This window comes from Camelus dromedarius, chromosome 24 (genome assembly GCF_036321535.1).
Source record: "Camelus dromedarius isolate mCamDro1 chromosome 24, mCamDro1.pat, whole genome shotgun sequence".
In the NCBI taxonomy this organism is placed as follows: Eukaryota; Metazoa; Chordata; class Mammalia; order Artiodactyla; family Camelidae; genus Camelus; species Camelus dromedarius.
Window position 1 is genome coordinate 9,654,708 of NC_087459.1, and position 21,715 is coordinate 9,676,422.

A 21,715-nucleotide genomic window follows, 5' to 3' on the forward strand; every position below is an offset into this window, starting at 1 on the left:
CTACTTGACCCGCCAGCACCGGTGTCAGCGTGACAGATTCAGGTGGAATCCTGAAGCCAAAGGTGTATCTCCATAGACAATCTGTACACTTTATGAATGGAGAATCCAGGGTATAGGAAAGAAAGGCAAAGAGGGGAAAAAAATGGAGGAGGAAAGAGCAGTCTTGGGGATCAGAGAGCGAAGAGGGAGATTGTGAAATGCCCTGATTTTTTAGAGGCTCTGATTTTGGATTCTTCCTGCCTGGAAAAGGTTGGAGGTGACCTGGTATTAGGGCCCCAAAGCACATGTGTGACCTTCTCTACCACCTAAGAGAAGAGATAGGAATGAAAAAATATTTAAACTGCACAAAGGAACTGTAAAACTACAAATTAAGAACAAAAGTTATCTCTAGAACAGTCCAGGAGAGAAGCTGGAAAAGTCTTACCTGTCCCCCTGCCAAAAAAAAGTGTCTTTGGTGGACACATCCATGTCCTAGGAACAGAATCCTCCAGCAGAAAAGGGTCATAGAAGACTTAGGTACAGCCCAGTGCCCTCCGTCAGGCAAAGGTCTAAACACAAAATCTCTAATCCCTTTTTCTCTTGCCAAGGAATTTACCCATATTTTATCATGCCGAAATTTCAAAATGCTTAATTGCAATTTCTCTTGCTTTTAATTTAAGCCTGTTTTTGCTTTCCCTAGATAAGAGGGCACCTGCTCTGCACCCAGGCATATTTAAAAGCTCATCATATAGTAAAGACATTAACTGGAAGTAAAAATCCTCTCTTGAATTTCTTCTTAAACAAGCTAACATCTTAGCCATTCTCCACAGAACCTATTTCCTCCTATTCTCCCTTCTGTAAAAGTCTGCACAATCTCCATGTCCTACTAAAAATGTCAGGCAATCAGGTAAGACCATCCAGTAAGGAACTGCCTAGCAAGACAGCTTACTTCCTGGCCCTCGCCTTGGCAGTCCTCTGTCCGTTTTTCCCTTTGGAGACCCATTGCCATCTGCCCTCAGCTTGCACAAAAATGGACCCTGGAGAGTTACTCCTGGAACACCATGCTCATCCAGCCTTTTCCAGTCTGAGTTTGTGGTGGTGAATTTTTATACATATTTGATGTACTGCCATGCATTTAGCCCTCTTTTAATTTTGCAAGTCCTGTGCTCATTAGAACTGCCACCTGAGCTAGACTATATTGCATGCGGCCACCACTCTTTTCCCAACAGTAGCATCAGAAGTCAGTTTTAGGGAAGCTTGGTTGCATTCCCTGATGCAGACATGAAATGTAGAGTCCCCTCCAGACAGCGTAGATTCCATTCATTTCCCTTTTTAACTCTGTTCCTTCAATTTTAATATATTTTTTAAACTGTGATGCCTTTAGGAGTAATGATTTCCACTGGTTTACTATGAACTGTGGGGTTTTTTTCTGTTATTGGTCCTATATTTACCTCTTTTAAGATTCAAAATCCCCCATATCTTATTCTTGAATTCTAAGATTTGGGATAGAATTCCTGTTCACTCATCAAATACCTTAAATTTTTCTGATTGGAGAGGTTTTGATTGTATTCCACCTTAGACCTCATCCTTCAAGACAAAGTTTGTTCCTTGTGTAGTTCTTGCCCGCCATACTGCCCCAGTGTTATCCTACCCCCCAAAACCGTATCTTCCCAATTCTGACCAAGTCATTATGAAAATATTAACTTAGAACTTAGAGACAAAATAGACATAAACTGAGCTCTCAGAAATATCAGTCAAATCAACTACACTTCAATAAAAAATAAGAATTAAAAAAAGAAATATTGCTGTCAGCCATCTCCCAAATAAATGAAATATTTGAAAATATAACATATACAAAAACTTCTCTGCCAGAATCAGGAATTCAGGATTAGGTTTGTTTATTTGTTTTTATTTTTTATGATTCCCTTTCCCGTTATTGCTCAGGCTTATATTAAAGCAAGACTTGAATTCTGAGAACTTATATCCACACATGGGGAGGGCTGACAGTTCAGGAGCAGTTTCTGTGATAGGACAAAGCCACCTCCGAACTCCAGATTTGCTGTGGCTGTGCCAAAAGTGGCCAACTGAGAATTGTGGTGAAATTTAGGGGAGGAATGGGCAGAAAACTGGGTGAAGATGGGCTATTACAATGTCCAGGATTCTCTTTAAGTAGCAACAAGTCTTGACGTCTTTTCTCAGTATCCTGCAAGTTCAAACCAAATTTGCAGGCAGGCTGAGATGGGAACCATCTATATATCACATGAACGATTCCTAAAAATCTTTCTGTACCCAAACAAACTCCATCAGGGTGCTCCTAAATTGCATCATAAATGGCTCATCCTCTGAGTTCAGTAGTCTCCTGTCTAGGCTCCTCTTAAAATGCAGATATTTAACATTCCAGGTTACAAGAGAACTAGGAACCAAGTAGAGAGGCCCCTTACAGGGAGAAAAATAGCCTAAATAGCAGTCAAGTTGCTGAATTCAAACTTGAAGTGACAGTCATGTTTGCTTGGGTTGTTGGCCAGACTCAAGCCAAGCATCTAGCTGGTGTGGTATTTCCTCCTGAATTGTCTGAGTGGCTGGGGTCAACCGCTTCCCGCTGTAGGTATACCTTTCCTTTTTCCATGTCGCCTGGCTTATTCCTGGGCTAAAAACTGCTTGGTATGCATAGAGTGGAGACTGAAGGAAATTTTAGCATCACTGAGCAGCCACAAAGCATCAGCCCTGCAGAGACCAGACAACTCATGGAAGAAGATGGGCCGTGTCTGTCTGAGTTTCTTTCCCTTAGAGGGATACCAGAGGATAAACACTTCTGGTAGGAGGAAGTGGTGAGATGGGTATCAGGAACTTTGGAAGGGGGAAAGCCAAAGCTATCAGAGTGGTAACTTAGTTCCTCAGCTCCCTTAAGTCCTAAATGAAAGAATATGTAGTCACTTCTTAAGTTTTAGGCAGAGGTATGAAGGAGGGTGAGGAAATGCTCTGAAATCCTTATCATCCCAAATTCAATAGGGCCACATTGCTGACCTAACGAGATGGACCATTAAAAGAGATTTCCTGCCTGACGTCTGGGTGGAATCTAGCATCAGGTTTTCCAGTATTTTCGCTACTTACTGATGAAGGGGACAGTTCTCAGGGTCTTTAGCCATGAGGTGTAGCCAGGTAGTCCCTGTCTGGAGCACCGGAACCAGATAAGCACAACTGCACGCTTCCCTTGAGTAGTGTCCCCATCAAGCCTGCTCTTTGTGTGTGGCAGCCAGGGTTCCTATGGGACAGGTCATGGTCCAGAGAAAGAGGCAGAGCATTTATTCCCAGTCTTCAGTGTCCAGATGAGGACAGCTGACCCAAGACAATTTTTGTATTCTTCTCAGGTCCTTTCATTTATTAGTCAAAGAAGGGGGAAGGGCTTTGGTTTATGGTCTTCAGAAAAGCCTAGGTCTTGCCCAGTGAAAGGAGATGGTAATTGGCCCATTATTAACAAGAGCTACCTTTTGTTCATGAGCTGTTAAGAATTATTCCTTGGTTTAGAAGTGGGAATAGTGGTCACGTACCATGAAAATTGGGGGGAATCTCCTCTGAAATTTTCTATTTTCCTTTACTAATTATGGGTATCCTATAGCTGATTTAACTCCTTTGAGGTAGGTGATTTTCCTCTTTTAGGTAAACCCTGTTTATGTCTTTGGCCTGTCTGGCCTACACTTACTTGGGCTTAAGTGAAGTTTTGTTTTTTTCTACATTCACCTCTTTTTAACTCGCATCTTTGTGTCTTCTATATTTGGTGAATAAGTCAATATTCACGCTTTCCATTCTCTTCATGATTTTATAGACTCATCATGTTCTCCCTCAAACTTCATATTTCTAGACCAGGAATTTTCACTTGGCTGGGGAGGATACTGAAGAGAAGGGAAGACATTTATCAGAAGCTTCTGGGAAGCTTCCTCCTTCCCTGAGTATACCACAAGCTTGGCTGGGGAAATGTGTATTTTGAGACTTTCCACATTTAATTCTAATAGTCGATTCCCACTACCCTGTTAGAACCACTGTGTTGAACTGAAGAACCCTAATCTCTTTGTTCTTCATAAGGACCTTCCTTCATTTCTGTGATAAGTCACATTTGATATTTAGAGGGAATAAAGTTTCCATTCACTGTGGGACTGCCAATGTTTGGGGATTGCAATGAAAGCTTGCAACCATAAAATTTAAATTGGTACTTAACTGTGAAGCCCAGAGACTATCAGACACACCCTGATGCAGATCAGCTTTATCCAGTAGCATCTTCACTTGCTTTACTCCTGGTTTTTCCTGGACAGATTTCCTCAAGTGACTGAGGGAAACCAGAGATGGAAAGGGCCAACAGCAGCTCCCTGGAGGGCTCCATTCTGTTGGGTGTGTCTGACCATCCCCAGCTGGAGATGATCTTTTTTGTCATCATCCTCTTCTCCTACTTGCTGACCCTAGTTGGGAACTCAACCATCATCCTGCTTTCCAGCCTGGATGTCCAGCTCCACACACCCATGTACTTCTTCCTCAGCAACCTCTCCTCCCTGGACCTTGCCTTTACTACTAGCTCTGTCCCCCAGATGCTAATCAACTTATGGGGATCAGACAAGACCATCAGCTATGGTGGCTGTGTGACCCAACTCTATGTTTTCCTCTGGCTAGGGGCTACTGAGTGCATCCTGCTGGTGGTGATGGCGTTTGACCGCTACGTCGCAGTGTGCCGGCCCCTGCACTATGCCACCATTGTGAACCCTCGGCTCTGCTGGCTGCTGGCTGCCATTGCCTGGCTGGGAGGCTTGGGCAACTCTGTGATCCAGTCAACATTCACCCTGCAGCTCCCTCTGTGTGGGCATCGGCGTGTGGACAACTTCCTGTGTGAGGTGCCTGCTATGATCAAACTGGCCTGTGGAGACACAAGTCTCAATGAAGCCATGCTCAACGGTGTCTGCACCTTCTTCACGGCTGTCCCACTAAGCATCATCCTGATCTCCTACTGCTACATAGCTCAGGCAGTGCTGAAGATCCGCTCGGCCGAGGGACGGAGAAAGGCCTTTAACACGTGCCTCTCCCATCTGGTGGTGGTGCTGCTCTTCTACGGCTCAGCATGTATGGGTATCTGCTTCCAGCTAAGTCCAGCAACCAGGACCAGGGCAAATTCATTTCTCTCTTGTACTCTGTGGTCACACCCACGGTGAACCCTCTCACCTACACGCTGGGGAACAAGGAGGTGAAGGGGTCACTGAGGAGGCTGCTGGGGAGGGGAAGGGAAATCAGCTGAAAGAAGGGAAAACTCCATCATTTACCACGTCTGCACCTCTGCACACTGTTTCTCATTCTCTCTCTGGACAGGTGAACATGCAGAATACTAACCCTAGTCCAAGCATGTTCTTGACAATCCTAAGCTGTTGGTATATGGTTAGTATTCTTTCTCTTTTTTTAATTGAAGTGTAGTTGATATACTTTGGGGAAAATAGGAAGAAAATAAGCATTTCTCAAACACTTTGGGGTTCTGCAAAGTCTCCCTATAGAAAGTATGGGACACTTTGAATCTAACTTGCTGTTAGGGGAATGGTAAGATATAAGGAATTAGACAGAGGAGAAAAAGCATGGGACATGAGTGCATCATGGGGAAAATGCACATGTGTTCATGTCCATTCTCAATGCTGTGCATGATACAGAGTCAAAGAATGAGAAAAAGCAATTATATGTGAAGGAAACTCCTTGTTATTAAGAGCTTTGAGGTTCTATTTCTAGGGTTTCAGAAGAAAAAAATATGTTTAATGTCTTATTCAGTTGGAAATTCAAAAAATGATAAACAAAAATACTAAGAATTGTAGAAGGTTCACCAACCTTAGTAAAACAGAAGTGGACAGCATTTGAATATGCTAGTCTGGTTAGTGTATTTAAGCAAGTATAAGTTCTCGTCTCACAGAGCGCTTCACAGAGTCTCTCTAGATCCTCCCCTGCCCTATAACATAGCAAAGTGTGCATGAATATATGAATCAAATGACTGAATTTTGAACCTGACAGTGAAGAGTGTCAATCCTTTTTTCTGTTTTCACAGCCTTCAGGCTCAATTCCATGTCTATGTTTAGGATATGTTGGAATAAAGGAGATGGTGGAAAATAGGAATTGAAAAGTGACTTTGGGTGAATGAGTTCGTGTTCATGTGGGCACTAAGTTACAGAGTAATTTGGAAGCTCCATTACTGATTGAGTGAAAAGGTCCACCTTATTTGACTATATTGGTGATTTCACTACATCAGCTTTACAGTGCCAGATGATGATCTAAACTCTTTACATGAATCAGCTCACTTAATCCTCATAGCAACATATACCATCCTCATTTTCAGATGTGGACACTGGAGCACAAGAAGGAACTTGCTCATAGCACAGTGGTAGGTCTGGAATCAAACTCACATATTATTTTTAAATTTTTTTTTTAATTTGGGGGGAGGTAATTAGAGTTGTTTGTTTGTTTGTTTGTGTAGTTGGTTGTTTTTTAATGGAGGTACAGGAGATTGAACCCAGGACCTCATGCATGCTAAGTATGCACTCTACCACTGAGTTATATCGTTCCCGTCCTCCAACTCAAGTATTCTTGACTCAAAGGCTTGTGCCTTTTCAAAAACATTTTTTCTTTTTGAAATAATCACAAACTTTCAGAAAAGTTGGAAGCACAATATAAATGATCCTGCTTACCCCGAATTATTTCAGAGTAACTTGATGACATGATATTCTATCTTCTCCAAATGTCTTAAGGGCTATCTCTAACAAATAAGAATATTCTCAATGAGTTGTATGTATGTTCATGTATACCTGAAAAATTGTGCTCTCTACACCGAAATTTGATACAACATTGTAAAATGATTATAAATCAATAAAAAAAAGTTTAAAAAAAAAGAATATTCTCTATAGGACCACAAAATAGACATCAAAATGGCTAAATGAACGTTAATACATTATCTTATTTAATTCTTAGACCCCATTTAGCTTTTGCCAGTTGTCCCAATAAAGTCTTTCATAACAAGAGGATTCTGTTCAGAATCACACATTGCATGTAGTTGTCTCTTTAATCTCTGTCAGTATGAAATGATTTCTCAGTCTTTTCTTGAGTTGCGTGACCATGACACTTCAAAATATCATTAGGCAGTGATTTTGTGGAACATCTCTCATTTTGGGTTTCATGTTTCCTCATAATTAGATTCAGGTTATCTTTGGCAGGAATTCCACAAATATGATGTTGCATTCTTCTCATTGTATGCTATCAGATGGTGCTGTGGACAGAACTGTATCCTCCACCCACAGATTTGTACACGGAAGCCCCAGTCCCCAATGTAATTGTATTTGGATGTAGGGCCTTTAGGAGGTGGTTAGGGTTAAGTGGTATCAGAAGGGTGCACCCGGACACTGATGGGATTGTTGACCTTACAAGAAGATGAAGAGAGGGAGATCTTTCTCTCTCCACACACACTCTGAGGAAGGGCCATCTGTGGACATAGCAGCCTTCTACAGGCCAGGAATGGGCCCTCACCAGAATCTGAATCCTGCCAGAATCTTAATCTTGGGTCCAGTCTCCGTAAGTGTGAGAAAATTAATTCCTATTGTGCAAATCATGCAGTCAATGGTATTTAGTTATGGCAGCCTGAACAGACTAAGACAGGTGGTGTAAATGTCCATTTCTCCCATTATTAGTAGTATTACTTGTGTCACTAAATGAAGGTGGTGTCTGCCAGGCTTTTCTATTACTTCCTACTTTGTAATTAATAAATATTTTATGGGGAAATACTTTGAAATTACTTAAATATCCTGTTATTAATTATTTATTCACATCTTACAGAATCAATGCTTTCTATTTTATTCTATGTTTTATTACTTGTTAATATCATTATATTGCTCTTCTCTGTTTAATCACTGGGAGTCCATTCAAACTGGTTTGTTTTTTGACTTGTCCCCATATTCTTTGAGCATTTCCTGGCTTTCTGCTTTCTCAGGATGCCCCATGCTTATGTCTTATTAACCCTTACTCTGCCCAGCCATTTCTTCAGGAAGCTGTGGTTACTTTCAATATAAAATGGTATTTAGAATTTAATTTCTGTGCACAAAGTGTCCTTATTACTACTGGGGTGAACTGCTCCCAGATTCTGTCTCTCTGGACAGATGTAGGATAGAGATAGATAGATGATAGGTAGGGAGAGAGAGAGAGACACACACAGGCACAGACACATATATCCCTCTCCCTTTATTTATATCTATATATCTATCTAGAAATGGAAAAGTCCAACAATACCAATTGTGTGTGTGTGAGTAAAATACGTATTTCAGGCATTCCACAACACACACACAAAACAGTTTTAACAGTTATTTTTGTCCATGAGTTATATTCTATTAGGAATGCAATCAATACACATTTTTTAAAAAAGTTTTGCTACCATCTGGAAATAACCAGTTAGAATTAAGACTATTTGCAAAAATAACAGAAGTACATATATGGAAATTAATTTCAGAAATATGCAGGAACTATGTAAATAAAATGATTACACTTTACTTAGAAAATAAATTGTCATAATTGTAGATATATATACAATCATAGAAATAAATATATATATACACACACATTCAATTGATACTTGTGCTGAGCAAACTTAAGCTGCATCCCTAAGATATTGTAACACTGACTTCTTTTCTTGAGAAGAAAACATGAGACAAGAAACCAGAAGACATTAAGTTAAAAGGAGATGCTCAGACCCCATAAGCATGATGTCAGGCAAAAGCAAAAGGAGAGAGGATCACTGGGGGCACCCCTGTAAAAGTCATGGCCAATAGACAGACGGGACAGAATCTCTGATGTTTGGCTTACTTTTTTTTTTTTTTTTTCCTGTGACATTGTCCCATTATTCTTAGGCACCAGTGAAGATTTATATGAACCTTGTTTTTAAAAATAGGTGGGCGGGTATAGCTCAGTGATAGACTGCTTGCTTAGCATGCCCAAGGTCCTGGATTCAATTCCTGGTACCTCCGTTAAATAAATAAACCTAATTTCTTCCCCCCTAAGAAAAAATATTTTTTAATTTTTTTAAAAAAGAAAGAATAAAGGAAAAGTATTGTGCCCAAGCTTTGTTTGTAGGCAAGAAAGCGTGGAAGCTGTATGGAGAAACAGTTAACAAAGGGACAAAGGTGACAATGGGAAACAGAGTGCAGTACAAAGAACAAGATGATGAGTGACAATCAGGAAAGTGAAAATATTCCTCATGGAATCTCAGAAATACTTGAGGCCTGAATTTCTAAGGAGAAAACCTAATTAGTTGATCATGTATGCAAATTTCACTAGAAATCAGGGAAATTCAAATTAAAGCCACAATGAAATATCCTTTTATTCCCCCTGATTGGCAGAAATTTAAAAGTCTGACAATACCAAGTGTTGCCAATGGTACGGAGAAACAGGTTATGACGCCAGGAGAGTCGTCTCTTCATTGGGGCAGACTGCTGTCCATTGGCGGAGGGCGGAACCAGGTGGGGGTCATTGTTCTTCAAGGCACCGCCTGCGTGCCCGCGGCGCTCTTTTCCGGCTTGGCCCTTGCGCATGCGTCAGGCCTCGTGGCGGTCCCGGCTTGCCCCGAGGCAGCTTCCGGCTTGGAGCGCTGGAAACGACTGCTGGGCTGGCGAGTTGCGCGTCTGAGGCCGCCTTTGCTCTGCGGGCGGGTCTGAGCGTTGCGGTTCTGGCCTCTCCCCTGAAGCTCTCGCCTTGTGTCCTGCGTCCTGGGACGGAAAGACTCGCAGTGGCCTTGAGCCGGGACCTCCACCCTCTTAGGTGGCGTGGGGCCGAGGTAGCCTGGTGTGTCGGCCCCGTTGCCCTTCAGGGCTCCAGTCCGCTCACTTTCCAGGTGAAGACGGCTTTTACGGGCTCCAAGCCTCTTGCCCTTGTGGCTTTTGCTAATAAAACACTCGTTCCTTGAGGTCTTTCCGGGTCCTTGTGGGCCCTTGTGCTGGGCGGTGGGGACCCGAAGACAACTCCTTACTTCCAGAGAGCTCCCAAACTAGTGGAGTAGAAGACCCGGGGAAGTAAATTCTGGTTGGAGGTGGAGGAAGAGAAGGCGTCCTGAGAGAGAGTTACAGAAAGGGCCGAGGAGTTCAAAGTTTTAGGAAGCTTCCAGAAGGTAGTGATAGTAATGTTAGTGTGATGGTGATGGTGGTGTTAACCAGTCCTTATCCTCTGGGCCTCTTGTCTTTTTTGATGAAGTCCACTCCTTGGAAACAAATTTTACCTTATTTCTAATTTCTAGGCTCGGGTGCACTTGCTCCCTGAGGGTTGGGAGGAATAGAGCTTGGCAGCCCCTCATGTTCAGTTTCTATGGAAAGAATGAATCAGGCCTTGGGAGAAGTTTAGTGGCAAAGGCACTAAGGCTGGCGAGCACAAAGCCTGTTCCAGGACGTGGGACCAGTTCACCTGTGCTGGATTGTAGAATGTGTGTAGGGTAGTGGGCACTGAGGCTGGAGGAGTAGGTTAGGTCATGAATGCTAGGGAGAGCCTTTAAAGTTAGGAAATCTTGGTTTATTTCAGTGGCAGTAGGAAGTCTTGAAGGCTTTGGAGCAGGGTAGTTTATACAGTTGGATTAGAATCCAGATCTGCTCTACAGGAAGACCAGGTGGAGAGATGGGAGACTCTTGTACCATCCTGGCCTAATGATATGTATGTAGACCAGAGGTTCTCAACAGGGGTGGTTTTGACCCCTTCAGAGATAATTTGACAATGTCTGGAGTCAATTTTGTTGTCAAGGCTGGCAGGTGCTCCTGACATCTAGTGGGTGGAGGCCGGGAGTGTAGCTAAATATCCTACAATGCACAGGACACCTGCCCACCCACAGACAACAAGGACCTGTCCAGCCCAAAATTTCAATAGTGCTGAAGTTCCTGGAGCTATAGGAGTGGAAATGAAGGAGAGACAGATCCTAGAGACATCTCAGAGACCAGTCTTCATCTCCTTTCATATTCTTTCTAGTGCTTAAGTACTGGGCATGGAGTCAGTTAATCAGGTTTGAACACCCCAGACTTCCTTGTGTTTTTTTCACCCATTCATTCATTTGGCAGATACTTATTTTGCATGAGACATTATTCAGGGTGCTGTGATTCAGCAATGAACAAAACAAGTTTCTTGCTCCCCAAGAAGCTTACATTCTTGTAGGAATGACAGAATTTAAATGAATAAATATATGTCAAGTAGTGAGATACACCTGAAGTTCATGTAAGTTGGAGTTTCTCTTATACCACCACAGACCATTTACTCTGCACCTTTTATGTGCCAATCACTGGGCCGGATGCTTACAAATAGCATTTCACCTACAGCCCCTGCCACAATAAGGCTGCCTTGGTGGTGTAAACATGTAGAATAAGGTCTGTGTTTTGAGGTCTCACAGAAATTGTTAGCCAGAAGAGTGTTGAGAGTGAGAGAGTGAAAAATTAAAAATTTTGAAATTGATTTGACCCATATTCAAAATCCAGCTCCTTCACTTCAGTCACTATGCAAATCATTTGACCTCCGATAGCAGGTATGCAATGGGGCTACCAGGAAACCCAGACTTTACTTGCAATTCTGAATGAATCCCAGATTCATCAAAAACTCCAGAGGTGCCACGAGAATGACCATGTGTATGGGTACTGTCAGAGCAACCTCAGGAGCACAGCTTCATCTAGATGCCAGAGCAGGACAGCACGAAGTTCAAAATCCTTCAGGCTAACTACTATACCCCAGGGAGTGGCCAGAGTATTTGCTAGAGTCCTGTGACCTGCACATGTGAAACCGCTCAGTCCTTCTCTTTGTCTCTACCCAGAAGCCACACTGAGGATGAGCAGCAGGACTTAGAAGAGACTGGAGCTGGTAATGGTGAAAGTGAGGATTTGCCCGTGATGCAGTTAGTGATGAACAGGCACAGTCTAGCCCAGGATCCCAAAAGTTCCGGGCTGTTCCCAAACTGGCAAGGCAGTCCCTCACAGGTGAGGCAGACAGGAGCTGGCAAGAGGAAAGGAAGTGGAGTAGGAGGCGTGAGGGGCCCAGCTGTGGTTTTGGCTGTGACCACCTATCTGCCACCTCAGGCTGAGGAATCGCAATAGATGTGGAAAAGGGTTATTAACATCCTGCAGGCCTTGCCCTACTTCTCTGGGTTGTGAGAATATTTGAACCAGTCTATGGGAAGTGCTTAGGAATCCTTGGGAAAAAGGAATAGTCAACTGAAGAATTGCATCCATTAGTTAAAATGTTTCAGTGAGGAATGGAGGTATAGCAGCTGTAGGGAGAGCCCCAGCATTTAAGGTACAGTGGAAAACTGGAGTTTTAATGGATGTCTGAAGGGCTGAACCAAACCAGCAGTGTAAGTTTACACATCAGACGAAATCTACAGACTTCGGGTGCTGCCTTTTGTACAACCTACTTCACATTTATTTTCAAGTGGTTAGTGCAGTGATCAGGCTCATCTGGCAATGGGATGTAGACACTAAGGTGCAAGAGACGGTAACTGTAGGAAGCAGTGACCACACAGGGAATGGGGGGATCATAGGGGAAGGCTGGGTTTATCAGAACCTGGAAGCTTGGAAGAGTGGCCCCGCAGAGCGGGGACTCAGAGCTCTGGGGGCTGGGCTGGGTGGTGGTGGTATTTCTGAGGGGTCCAGTGAGGGTGGTTCTGGAAGATACTGTGTCTACTTCGTTCATGGCTTTGTTCTCAGCTCCTGTGTAATGACTGGTACTTTATAGGCAATCAGGTATTTCCTGAATGAATGAATAACTGAACATATTCTCTTACCTGTCTACTCCAGACCATCCCGAAAGACTGACAGGCAAGGCTTGGGAGCTCTGTACTCTGTCTTCCTTTTCTGCCCAGCACCCTAGAGGATAAAGCAATTTGGAGGGTGAGGCTACCTAAGTATGCAAGGGGTTCAACAGCTGCATCCCAGTCTCCCTGGCCAACGTAGGCCCAGGCAAGAATCAGGGGAGCCTGCTGGTGAGGTGTCGGTACCTCCACTTCCTTCGCACGCCCATTGACTTTCACTGGCTCTGCTCACTTATCCAGGCCAGCTTTTTTGAGCTGGTACCCACAGCCCTTCAGTAGTTGACCCACCCCTGGGCTGTCTCCCTCTTCCCCACCGTGATTCTCCAGTGAAGTCAGGCTGTCCGCAACAGGTCACATTCAAGCCTACTTCTTTGCCTTTGCCCAGGCTTTTCTAAGGTCCCGTTTCTTCCCTTTGTGGAGCAGAGGTAAGTATGTGGCTCTGGGAACTGACCCGCATAGCCTAAGGGCCAAGCGCAAGGACTGTATATGCAGAGAACTGTGGTGTGGTCCAGGCAAGGCTAACCCTGAGGAAATGCTAAAGTATATTCTTCTGTCCTGCCTTTGTTTCTCCTTCCCTAAAATGGGGGGGAGGGTTGGCTTTGAGGTAGAGTATACATTCTCTTGCTCATATCTAATTCCTCAAGAAGGCTCAAGGCAGAGAACATGACACTTCCTTTTTGCCAAAGCTTAGGCAATGTACTGACGCCTTGTGTGCACAGGCTGAGAACCGAGTACAGCCTTCCCCTCCTTCACCACTTTTTCATCATGGAGAATCCAGAAAAGCTTTAAATATCTATGCCTTTTTCTGGTTCAGTAAGTTTTGATATTAGTTGTTAGTGCTCCTTATACCCACCCTTCTTTTCACCTGCACTCAGAGCCTCCTGCAGCCCCTGTATTTCCCTTGCTCCTGTGATCACCTCCCTTCTCAGTGATAGCTCAGACCTCCCCAACCCAATTCTGGTCCTTCTTTCCCCATTTCCTGCCCCTTATTCCTTTCTGCATGTCCTGCTGCCTTGAAGCAGGTTCTATACTTGGATCCTCTTAGGACCCTGGAGGCTTTCATGAGTAAAAAATTTCTAATGGAGGTTATAACCAAGGGCCAAGGAAGTGGAGGGAGAAACATCTTTATTGTCAACAGAAATAGTAAGGCTTATAAACATGTCAAAAGTGTTTACTCTAAGAGATAAGAAACCAGAAACGGGTGGAGGCAATGGTAAGATGAGAAATCTTACAAAGGCTGACCTAGATGTTACACTTGCTCTGAGATTAAGTTACTTAGGGAAACAGATTGAGTGTTGCCCAGTGGATTTACCTTTTCTTCCTTTCCTTTTCCCTCCTCTTTGGTGGTGGCTGAGTTACAGAGTAGGGGTCTGCTCTGAAGTTAGCAGTAGTACCTAACAGTAGGTTCCTAGAGGTCAGTTACTGGTTTAGATTGGATCCAGGCTGTTAACTTCTAGATGTGCTTTCCATGAGGGGGAGAATTTCTTCCCTGATGTGGCCCAGAAAGACTGCTCAGGCCACTAGGAGGGGCATTCTCTGTTGGGAGCAAGGATACGCAGGTTTTCTGGCAGGACTTAGGGATCCTATAGCCTTCTCCCCTTCAGAGCAAAACTGAAGTCCCCAGTGAGACAGGACTCAGGAGTCCCAGGCAGAGCTAGAAAGAGTTCAGCATTCTTACGCTGAATTCTATTCCTAGACATGGCTGTTAAGATCCACTTGTCAACAAGTCTACTGCTAAGCCAGGAGTTGCCTAGTCAAACACTCCACAAGCACAAGGAAGCACCGAGGAACACATGTTGACCTAAGGAGTCGATCTGTCAGGTTTCCTGCACACTCCTAGTGTGTCTCTTCCTTCCCGTGATGTGTGTACCACTTTTATGTGTACCCACTGATGGCGAATGAGGGCAGAGTTCTTACTGAAGCTTTTCTTACGCTGAGAGCACTGGTGTGGGTTTTCTGGTCGTGGGCACTGAAGTGGGAGCAGCTGTTGGAGCTTTTCCCACACTGCCCACACCTGTACGGGCTCTCCCCAGTGTGGACTCCCCAGTGAGCACTGAACTGGGAACTGTTGTTGAATCTCTCCCCACAACCAGTGCGCTGATGAGGCTTCTCTGCAGTGCGGGTCCTCTGGTGGCCAGTGAGGCCGGAGCTCTGGGTGAAGCTTTTCCCACCTGCCCCACAGCAGCAGGATCTCTCCCCTGTGTGAGTCACCAGGCGGGCAGTGAGGCTGGCGTGATCCCTGAAGGCTTTCCCACGCTCAGTGCGCTTGTGCGGCTTCTATCCTGTGTGGATTCTTTGATGTCAAACAAGAACCTCAACTAAAGCTTTTCCCACATTTGTGACGTTTAGAAGCTTTTTCCCAGTTTGGGGGCTGGCTGCTGGTGAGAGGGAGAACTCTGAGGGCAGCTTCTCCCACACAGGAGGTGTGCACCGGCCTTCTCCCCAGTACGAAGTCTGCAGTGACTTACCGGCTTCTGGGGTGGGGTTCTCCTCACTCCCCGCCGGAGAAAGTCTACATTGCCTTGTTAGCATTGGCTCACCCGCCCAGCCCGTCTTAGCTCAGAGCGCCAGAAAATGTCACTAGACTTTCTCTGAAGAGGCTTGTTCATTTCTGCTTCCTCTGTATCGTCCCATTTCAGATTCTCTTTCTTGATCTCAAAACCTGAAAGAACAGAAATACATCGAACTGTGGAGAAGGAAAACAATGGAATGAGGAAGGAGTTAACAACTACCTTTAAGAATAAATACTAATTAGAATTCTCATGTGATTCAGACTTCTGCTAATTAAAAGCCTAACTTCTTCTACTTATAATATTTTTAAGCTCTAAATTCTGTGATCACAGGTAAATATACCCTAAGCTCCACCCACTTTTCTCCTATCACATCTCATTTTGGATGTTGTGACCCAGTGACAATGCTGAGGCTAGGAGTCACGCTCTGTGTCATCAGTGACTCTGTCTCAGTTCTTGAGTGACCCAGTTTCTGGGAGGAGTTACAAAAGACCACCCTGGGTTTGGCCAGCTCAAACAGGAAGAAAGCAAGTTCCTGGGCATTGGGTAACCCGGGCTTAGTTTTACAAGGAGTGTCAGCGCTAGAGGACAGAAGAGAGAGTCTGGGCTGGAGACCTGACTGGCAATCTAAGGAAGCAAGTTAAGTGGAACTCCAGGGAGGAAAAAAAATGACATGGACTCCATGAAAAAGGCTGGCAAAGCAACACTGGGGCTCTAACGTGCAAGGGGAATGATCCTCAAACACTATGAAAACCTGGCCTATATAAAGTCATACATCGAGATGATGACAAGGCCAGGAGCAGAACGGCTCCCTCTGAATGCTAAATAATGGCTGAGTGGACTGTACCATCCTTTGAGGATCAGAGCCAAGACTCTTACCACATCTGTTTGGGAACAGGTCTGGCAGGCCAGCCCTCCTAACTTCCTGGCCAGGATCCCTGAAGTCCTTTTCATCCCTGCCTGCACCATCCACAGTGGTACCTTCTCCAACATCTGTGGGCTCCCCATTCTGCTGGCTCAGCTCTCCAGCCTCGACATCACTTCCCTCTTGGCCAGAAACAGCATCACTTGCCATGGTAGGTGCAGAGGCCCAGGAGCTTGAAAGGGCACCCGTTTCCTTGTAAAGGATACAAGGCTCAGGCATGTAGCCTGTCCTCATATTGCAGTAACTCAACTGCAGTCTTTTGAACTTGGTGCAACTCTGCTCTGGGGTCCACAGAAACCCCTGCTCCTGGAGTCATTCCACCATGACCCTGTAGATCTGGCTGTTCTGATGATTGGTCTGGGGTTTTTCATAAAACTGAGAATAACTTGGAATGGCCAGGAGTATCTTGTTCTCTCCATAGATCCAGTGTACGCCTCCTGCCAGGAGTGATCAGACCAGAGCAGACAGATACAGCAGTGCAGGGTTTTAGCAGCCCACAATGTCACATCCTAGTCTCTCAAACTATGCCACAAGATGACAGCCCTTCGAAGTCACACAGCAGCTCCTGCTAGGACATCACCCACGTTCCAGGGAGAATACAGTGCTCGATCCCCTGGCTAACATCATCTTCATTCTTTTATGTTCTGTTAACAAAATCCATGGATAACATCTGCTCACACGATTCACCATTTTTATCATTGAAAAGCACCTGACTTTGGCTTTCCAATTTCACAACAGCACATGTTTAGGTACTACTTTTCCCTTTGTGTAACCTGCATGTGGCCAAGTGAATGGCTATCCGTTGAGTGTCCACTCTAGCCTTCAACCCACATATCACCATCAGTGAGGGAACAGGAACCATCCTCAACTTATAGCTGGAAGACACGGCACAATGTTGGGGAGCAGTTTGCTTCTAGGTGATCAGCTCCAGGACGTGTGCAGAGAGGCCCTCACCGAGTGGCTCTGGAGTTTCCTGGCCTGGCTGCTTTCTATCGGATTTGAGGTGTCTGAGCCCTTCGCTGTGTCCTCTCGCCCCACCTCTTTGTACTTCCCTTTGGGCATTGGCTTAGCCCTTTGGCCTCCACAACCCTGTCTGCCAAGCCACTGGGAGAACTGGAGGAGCCCTGTGAGGCCGGCAGATCTTCCTTCTCCTCCGCAAAGGCACAGGGCTCCTGGCTGCGGCCTTCCGTCCTTCGACAGTAACTGGCCCAGAGCTCCCAAACTGGTTCCACGCTGCTCCAGAGTCTGGTGGAAGCCTCGTTCACACAGAAGCTCGGCGACTTCCCGGCAGGGCTGGCTGCTTTGCGGGTGCACCTGGAGTTTCTCATGCAGCCAAGGCCACTGAGAACAGGCCAGAGAGTCCTGGTTTCCTCCTCAGCCCTGGGGTGGGGGAGGCTGTGTCTGTCCCATCGGCTGAGTCTGGCTGTTGTGCTTTCCCCTTGAATTTTTTCTTCTCCATTTGCTGGTTCATACACTTCCACTCCTCTCACTGCTGGGAGTCTGGCACCTTTTCCTCATGCTGAAGCCCTGAATATCTGGCATCCCTGTTCATACTCTGATCCACCCAGGATGACCTTCGGACCATGATCCAGGTTCCTTCTGCATGTGAAGATGCAGGAAGGAGACGTCAAGGCTGCAGCCCATGGCAGAGCCTGTCTCTGCATCTGATGGTTAGGGAGGCTGCTCTGAGGAGGCACAGCCCAGATGGGGCAGAACTGATTTGGAAAAAGGCAAGAGATCAGTCCTGAAACTCTGAGAAAGGGATCTTGTTGCCTCCTGAAGGGCCTGGGCATAGAAGCTGACTGCCACAGTTGGATTGTTTTGTTTTTCAATCTTCTCTGCTACCCAGGCCACATCACAGCTGGGTGTGTGCACAGGTTCGCTCCTCTCTCCCCTGTTGCCCTCAGAGTCTGGGCCTCACTGGCTGCTGTCTGTCTCCAGCTCTGTGACGTTCTTGCTGCTTCTCTGTCTCCCTCGCCTGCTTATCTCCACCTCCCCACACCCTGTGTCCCCACTGTCCCTTCTCCCGATCTTGCTCACTGTCACGCATGCAGTCCATCCCTGTCCCGAGGTGGTGCTTTCCCTCCTTCAGTCTCTGTCTTTATTTCCTTGTCTTCTTTTCTCTGTGTCTTTGCCTACTCTGTGTTTTCCTGTTTATTTCCTTCTTTCTTTACCTCACAGGCTCCCCACTGTCCCTCTGTCTCCTTTCCTCTTGGGTTCTTTCGGTCTCTCTCTTTCTCTCCGAACAACTGAACACATCCACTGTGGACCCAGAGGGAATGCGGACCCTTACCTAGTGAGGCATTTCTGTCATTCTTCTGTGTAGCATCACTGCAGAGGGCCCTCTGCGTAGGGCCAAGGTGTGCGTGTCCTTCCTGATGGACAGATACGGTTCTGTCCTCACACGCGACTGGTCCCTGTAACGACACCGGGGTCTGCTGCTGCCAATAAAATAGCACCACTCTAGCTTGCGGTGGGGAGTAGGGGCAGAGGCAGGACCACAGTTATCAGAGTGGGGCAAAACAGGGCAGGGGGAGGGGGCAGGATATAGCTCAGTGGTAGAGCGTGTGTTTAGCATGCACGAGGTCCTAGCTTCAATTCCCAGTACCTCCATTAAGATAAATAAACAAACCTAAATACTTCCCCCTACCCCCACCCCCAGAAAAAGAAACAAAGGGGGAGGTGAGGCCCCCAGGAGAAAGATCAGCGTGGATAAAGACTCATGTGATGATGTCAGTGACAGGACAAGAAAACAACCCGAGAGAAACTTAATGGACCACAGAAAAATCTTTCCAGCATCTCCGGGAAAGAAGGAACTTAGGGTGAGAGTGAGTGCAAGGTGAGATGGGAACCCAAAGAAACAAAAGGTGTCAATCACAGCTCACCTGAGCCCTGGCTGGGCAGAGTACAGCACCTGTCTCCTGGCGTCCTAGGCCCCTCTTCTGAGGAAGGTTCCTGGGAACCTGCGGGGTGAGCCAGGCTGGGGGAGAAAACAGCCACTGCTAGAGGGCGCCTCCACATCGCAGCCACAGAGCAGGAGTTGCGAGTGGGGTGCCAGGCCAGCAGCAGCAGCAGCACCTGGGACTCATCAGAGGCACACATTCCTGGACCCCACCTCAGACCTGATGCATCAGCAACTCTGGGGGTGAGGCCTGGGCATCCTCAGAGGGGTCTGATGCAGTCAAGTTTTGGGACCACTGCCCTAGCCAATGGCCTGTCTCTGTGTTAAGAAGTTCCTTTTTCCAGATTCCTCCTGACATAATGGCTTTAAAATTTTTTTTTCATTCTAAAGAAATATGTACATGTTGTATTTTTAAAATTTTTAATAGAATACTGGGAAGCAGGGAGGAAATGTCCCATTGCCCAGTCACCCAGGGGTAACCACAGTGCTCTTAAAAATACTGCAGGAACTCAATCCTTTTATTTTTCTTCAGACCAAGATAATATATTCTGTCCCAGATTCCCACCTTCAGGAATAGTACAAAGGAAATGGTGCATTTTGATGACTTCTTAACAGGACTTCAGAGGACACTCGGAGGTCTGTGACACTTTGGGATCCGAGCAGCCCGCAGGCACGGTGAGCTGAGGGAGCAGAACATGGAACAGAGTGAGTCCTGCCCCCCATCTGCTCAGACCGCAAAGCCTCATAAATCACACACCAAAGAGAACAGATGTTCCCAAGGGTTAACAAAAATGCTAAATGGCAAAGTTAGTGTATTTACTTTGCTTAAAAAGATACAAAAGCAAATAAACTCTTAGGTTTTCATTTCAACAGCAGAAGCTCGCCTTTTTAAACAGCATGAAGACACAATGTTTTCCTCTAGGAATTTGAGTTACATAAAGATGAGGTGGCTACAAAAACTACTTAGCAACTTGTAATGGCAGCTTTGAATTAAGCAGAAAAGGTAGCAGTGGCATTCAGGACGATCTAGAAATGTATGCAGCCAAAGTGCTTCCCTGAAAATAACTTAGAAAGATAGAGCCTTGCTCTGTCTGTGGAGGGGAATATACTCAGCCATAAAAACAAAGTCATGATATAGGCTGGAAATGTGATAAATGAGAGAGGCTAGAAACAAAAGGTAATATACTGTAGGATTCCATTTCTATGAAATGTCCAGAACAGGCAAATCAAAAAAGAGAGAATGAGGAGCAACTACTTAATGATATGGGATTTCCTTTTGGGGGCATGAAACTGTTTTGGAAAAAGATAGAGGTGGTGATAGTCCAGCATTGTGAATGTACTAAACCCAACTGAATTGCTCACTTGAAATGGCTAATTTTACATTAGGTGAATTTCACCTCAATTAATTTTAATTAAAAAAATTTTTTTTCTAAAAACTTAAGACAGGGCAAAAAAAGAGCTAGGGAGGAAAGGCAAAACTAATAGGGAAAATGTATTTTGGAAGAGATTAAGCGGGATGGGGAAGGGGGTTATGTCTTCAAGTTTATGAAGAACTCCTCTGCCCAGGCAAGGTGAACATGCTCACCTTGAATAACAGCTGACCCAGGAGCAATCGAGTTAAACTGTAATTAAAGAGAACTGAACACACAAAGGATCTCCGCCCCTTATTGTAAGTGCTAGTATCATCAACTAAAATCTGAAATCTTGATTTTTGGGTGTATTTCAAAGACATTTGATCTGGTACCCAGGGGCGACTGGAACTCAGACCTGCATCTCCAGTAGGTGACTGTTCCTCCCCACCTCAGGTGAGGGCGGAGGCCCCTGCTCACCTTCTGCCTGTTCCCACGGTCTCTGGTGTGAGCTCCGGGACCCTGCTGTGGTCCATGCCTCCGGATGAAGCCCCTTTTCCAGGTGGGATCTCGGTGATTCTCTGGCTGCTCCCAAAGGGGCCGTCTCCTTATTGGGCACTTTCAAGTCCTTCCCAGAATCCGGGCCCTGAGAACAGAAATCATCTGTCACTACAAATTCTTACCTAAGTTGGACTTGACAGCCCCTGAGAGTGGGATTAAGGAACAAAGTGAGACAGTCAAAGAGGAATATTCTCAGGGCCACTGTTAATAAAACAAAAATGAATGGAATTTGGCCACAATCACGTGGTGTCAAGTGATTTAGATCATTTACGTGAAAGTGCCCAGCATGGAGCCTGACACACAGAAGCGCTAAGAGCGGTGTGCCTTTGCTAAGTGGGAACGTCAGCCTTCACTTTAGAAAGCCCCTGTGGTCCCCGCACTGCTGCCCTTTCCTCTCCCCCAAATCCAGTCATCACCAAGTTCTACCTTCAGAAGATCCCCTTTCCATCCTTGCACCCCGCAGCCTGGTTCAGGACACTGTCCTCTGTCTGGACTGCTGGCATCGCCTGTTAACTGGCTGCCCTGCATCCTCTCTGCTACTGAACCCTCTAATCCATTCTCTCTCTACATGGAATACAGTAGGTAGCACGTATGATTTCGTCCGTCCCTGTTAACACTTGTCTGTGGCTTCCCACGGCATGCACAATAAAAGCCAAACTCCTCTCTACAGCC

At 45.6% G+C, this 21,715-nt stretch overlaps 1 protein-coding gene across 1 annotated transcript; it reads left to right on the forward strand.

Annotated features, from left to right (window-relative positions):
• Positions 1-4,106: 4,106 nt before the first annotated feature.
• Positions 4,107-5,254, forward strand: LOC116151948 (olfactory receptor 2C1). Its single transcript, XM_064478394.1, is given in 2 exon segments — positions 4,107-5,079; positions 5,082-5,254. Coding segments are annotated over 2 exon segments (936 nt in total). The 5' UTR covers positions 4,107-4,316.
• The last annotated feature ends 16,461 nt before the right edge of the window (positions 5,255-21,715 follow it).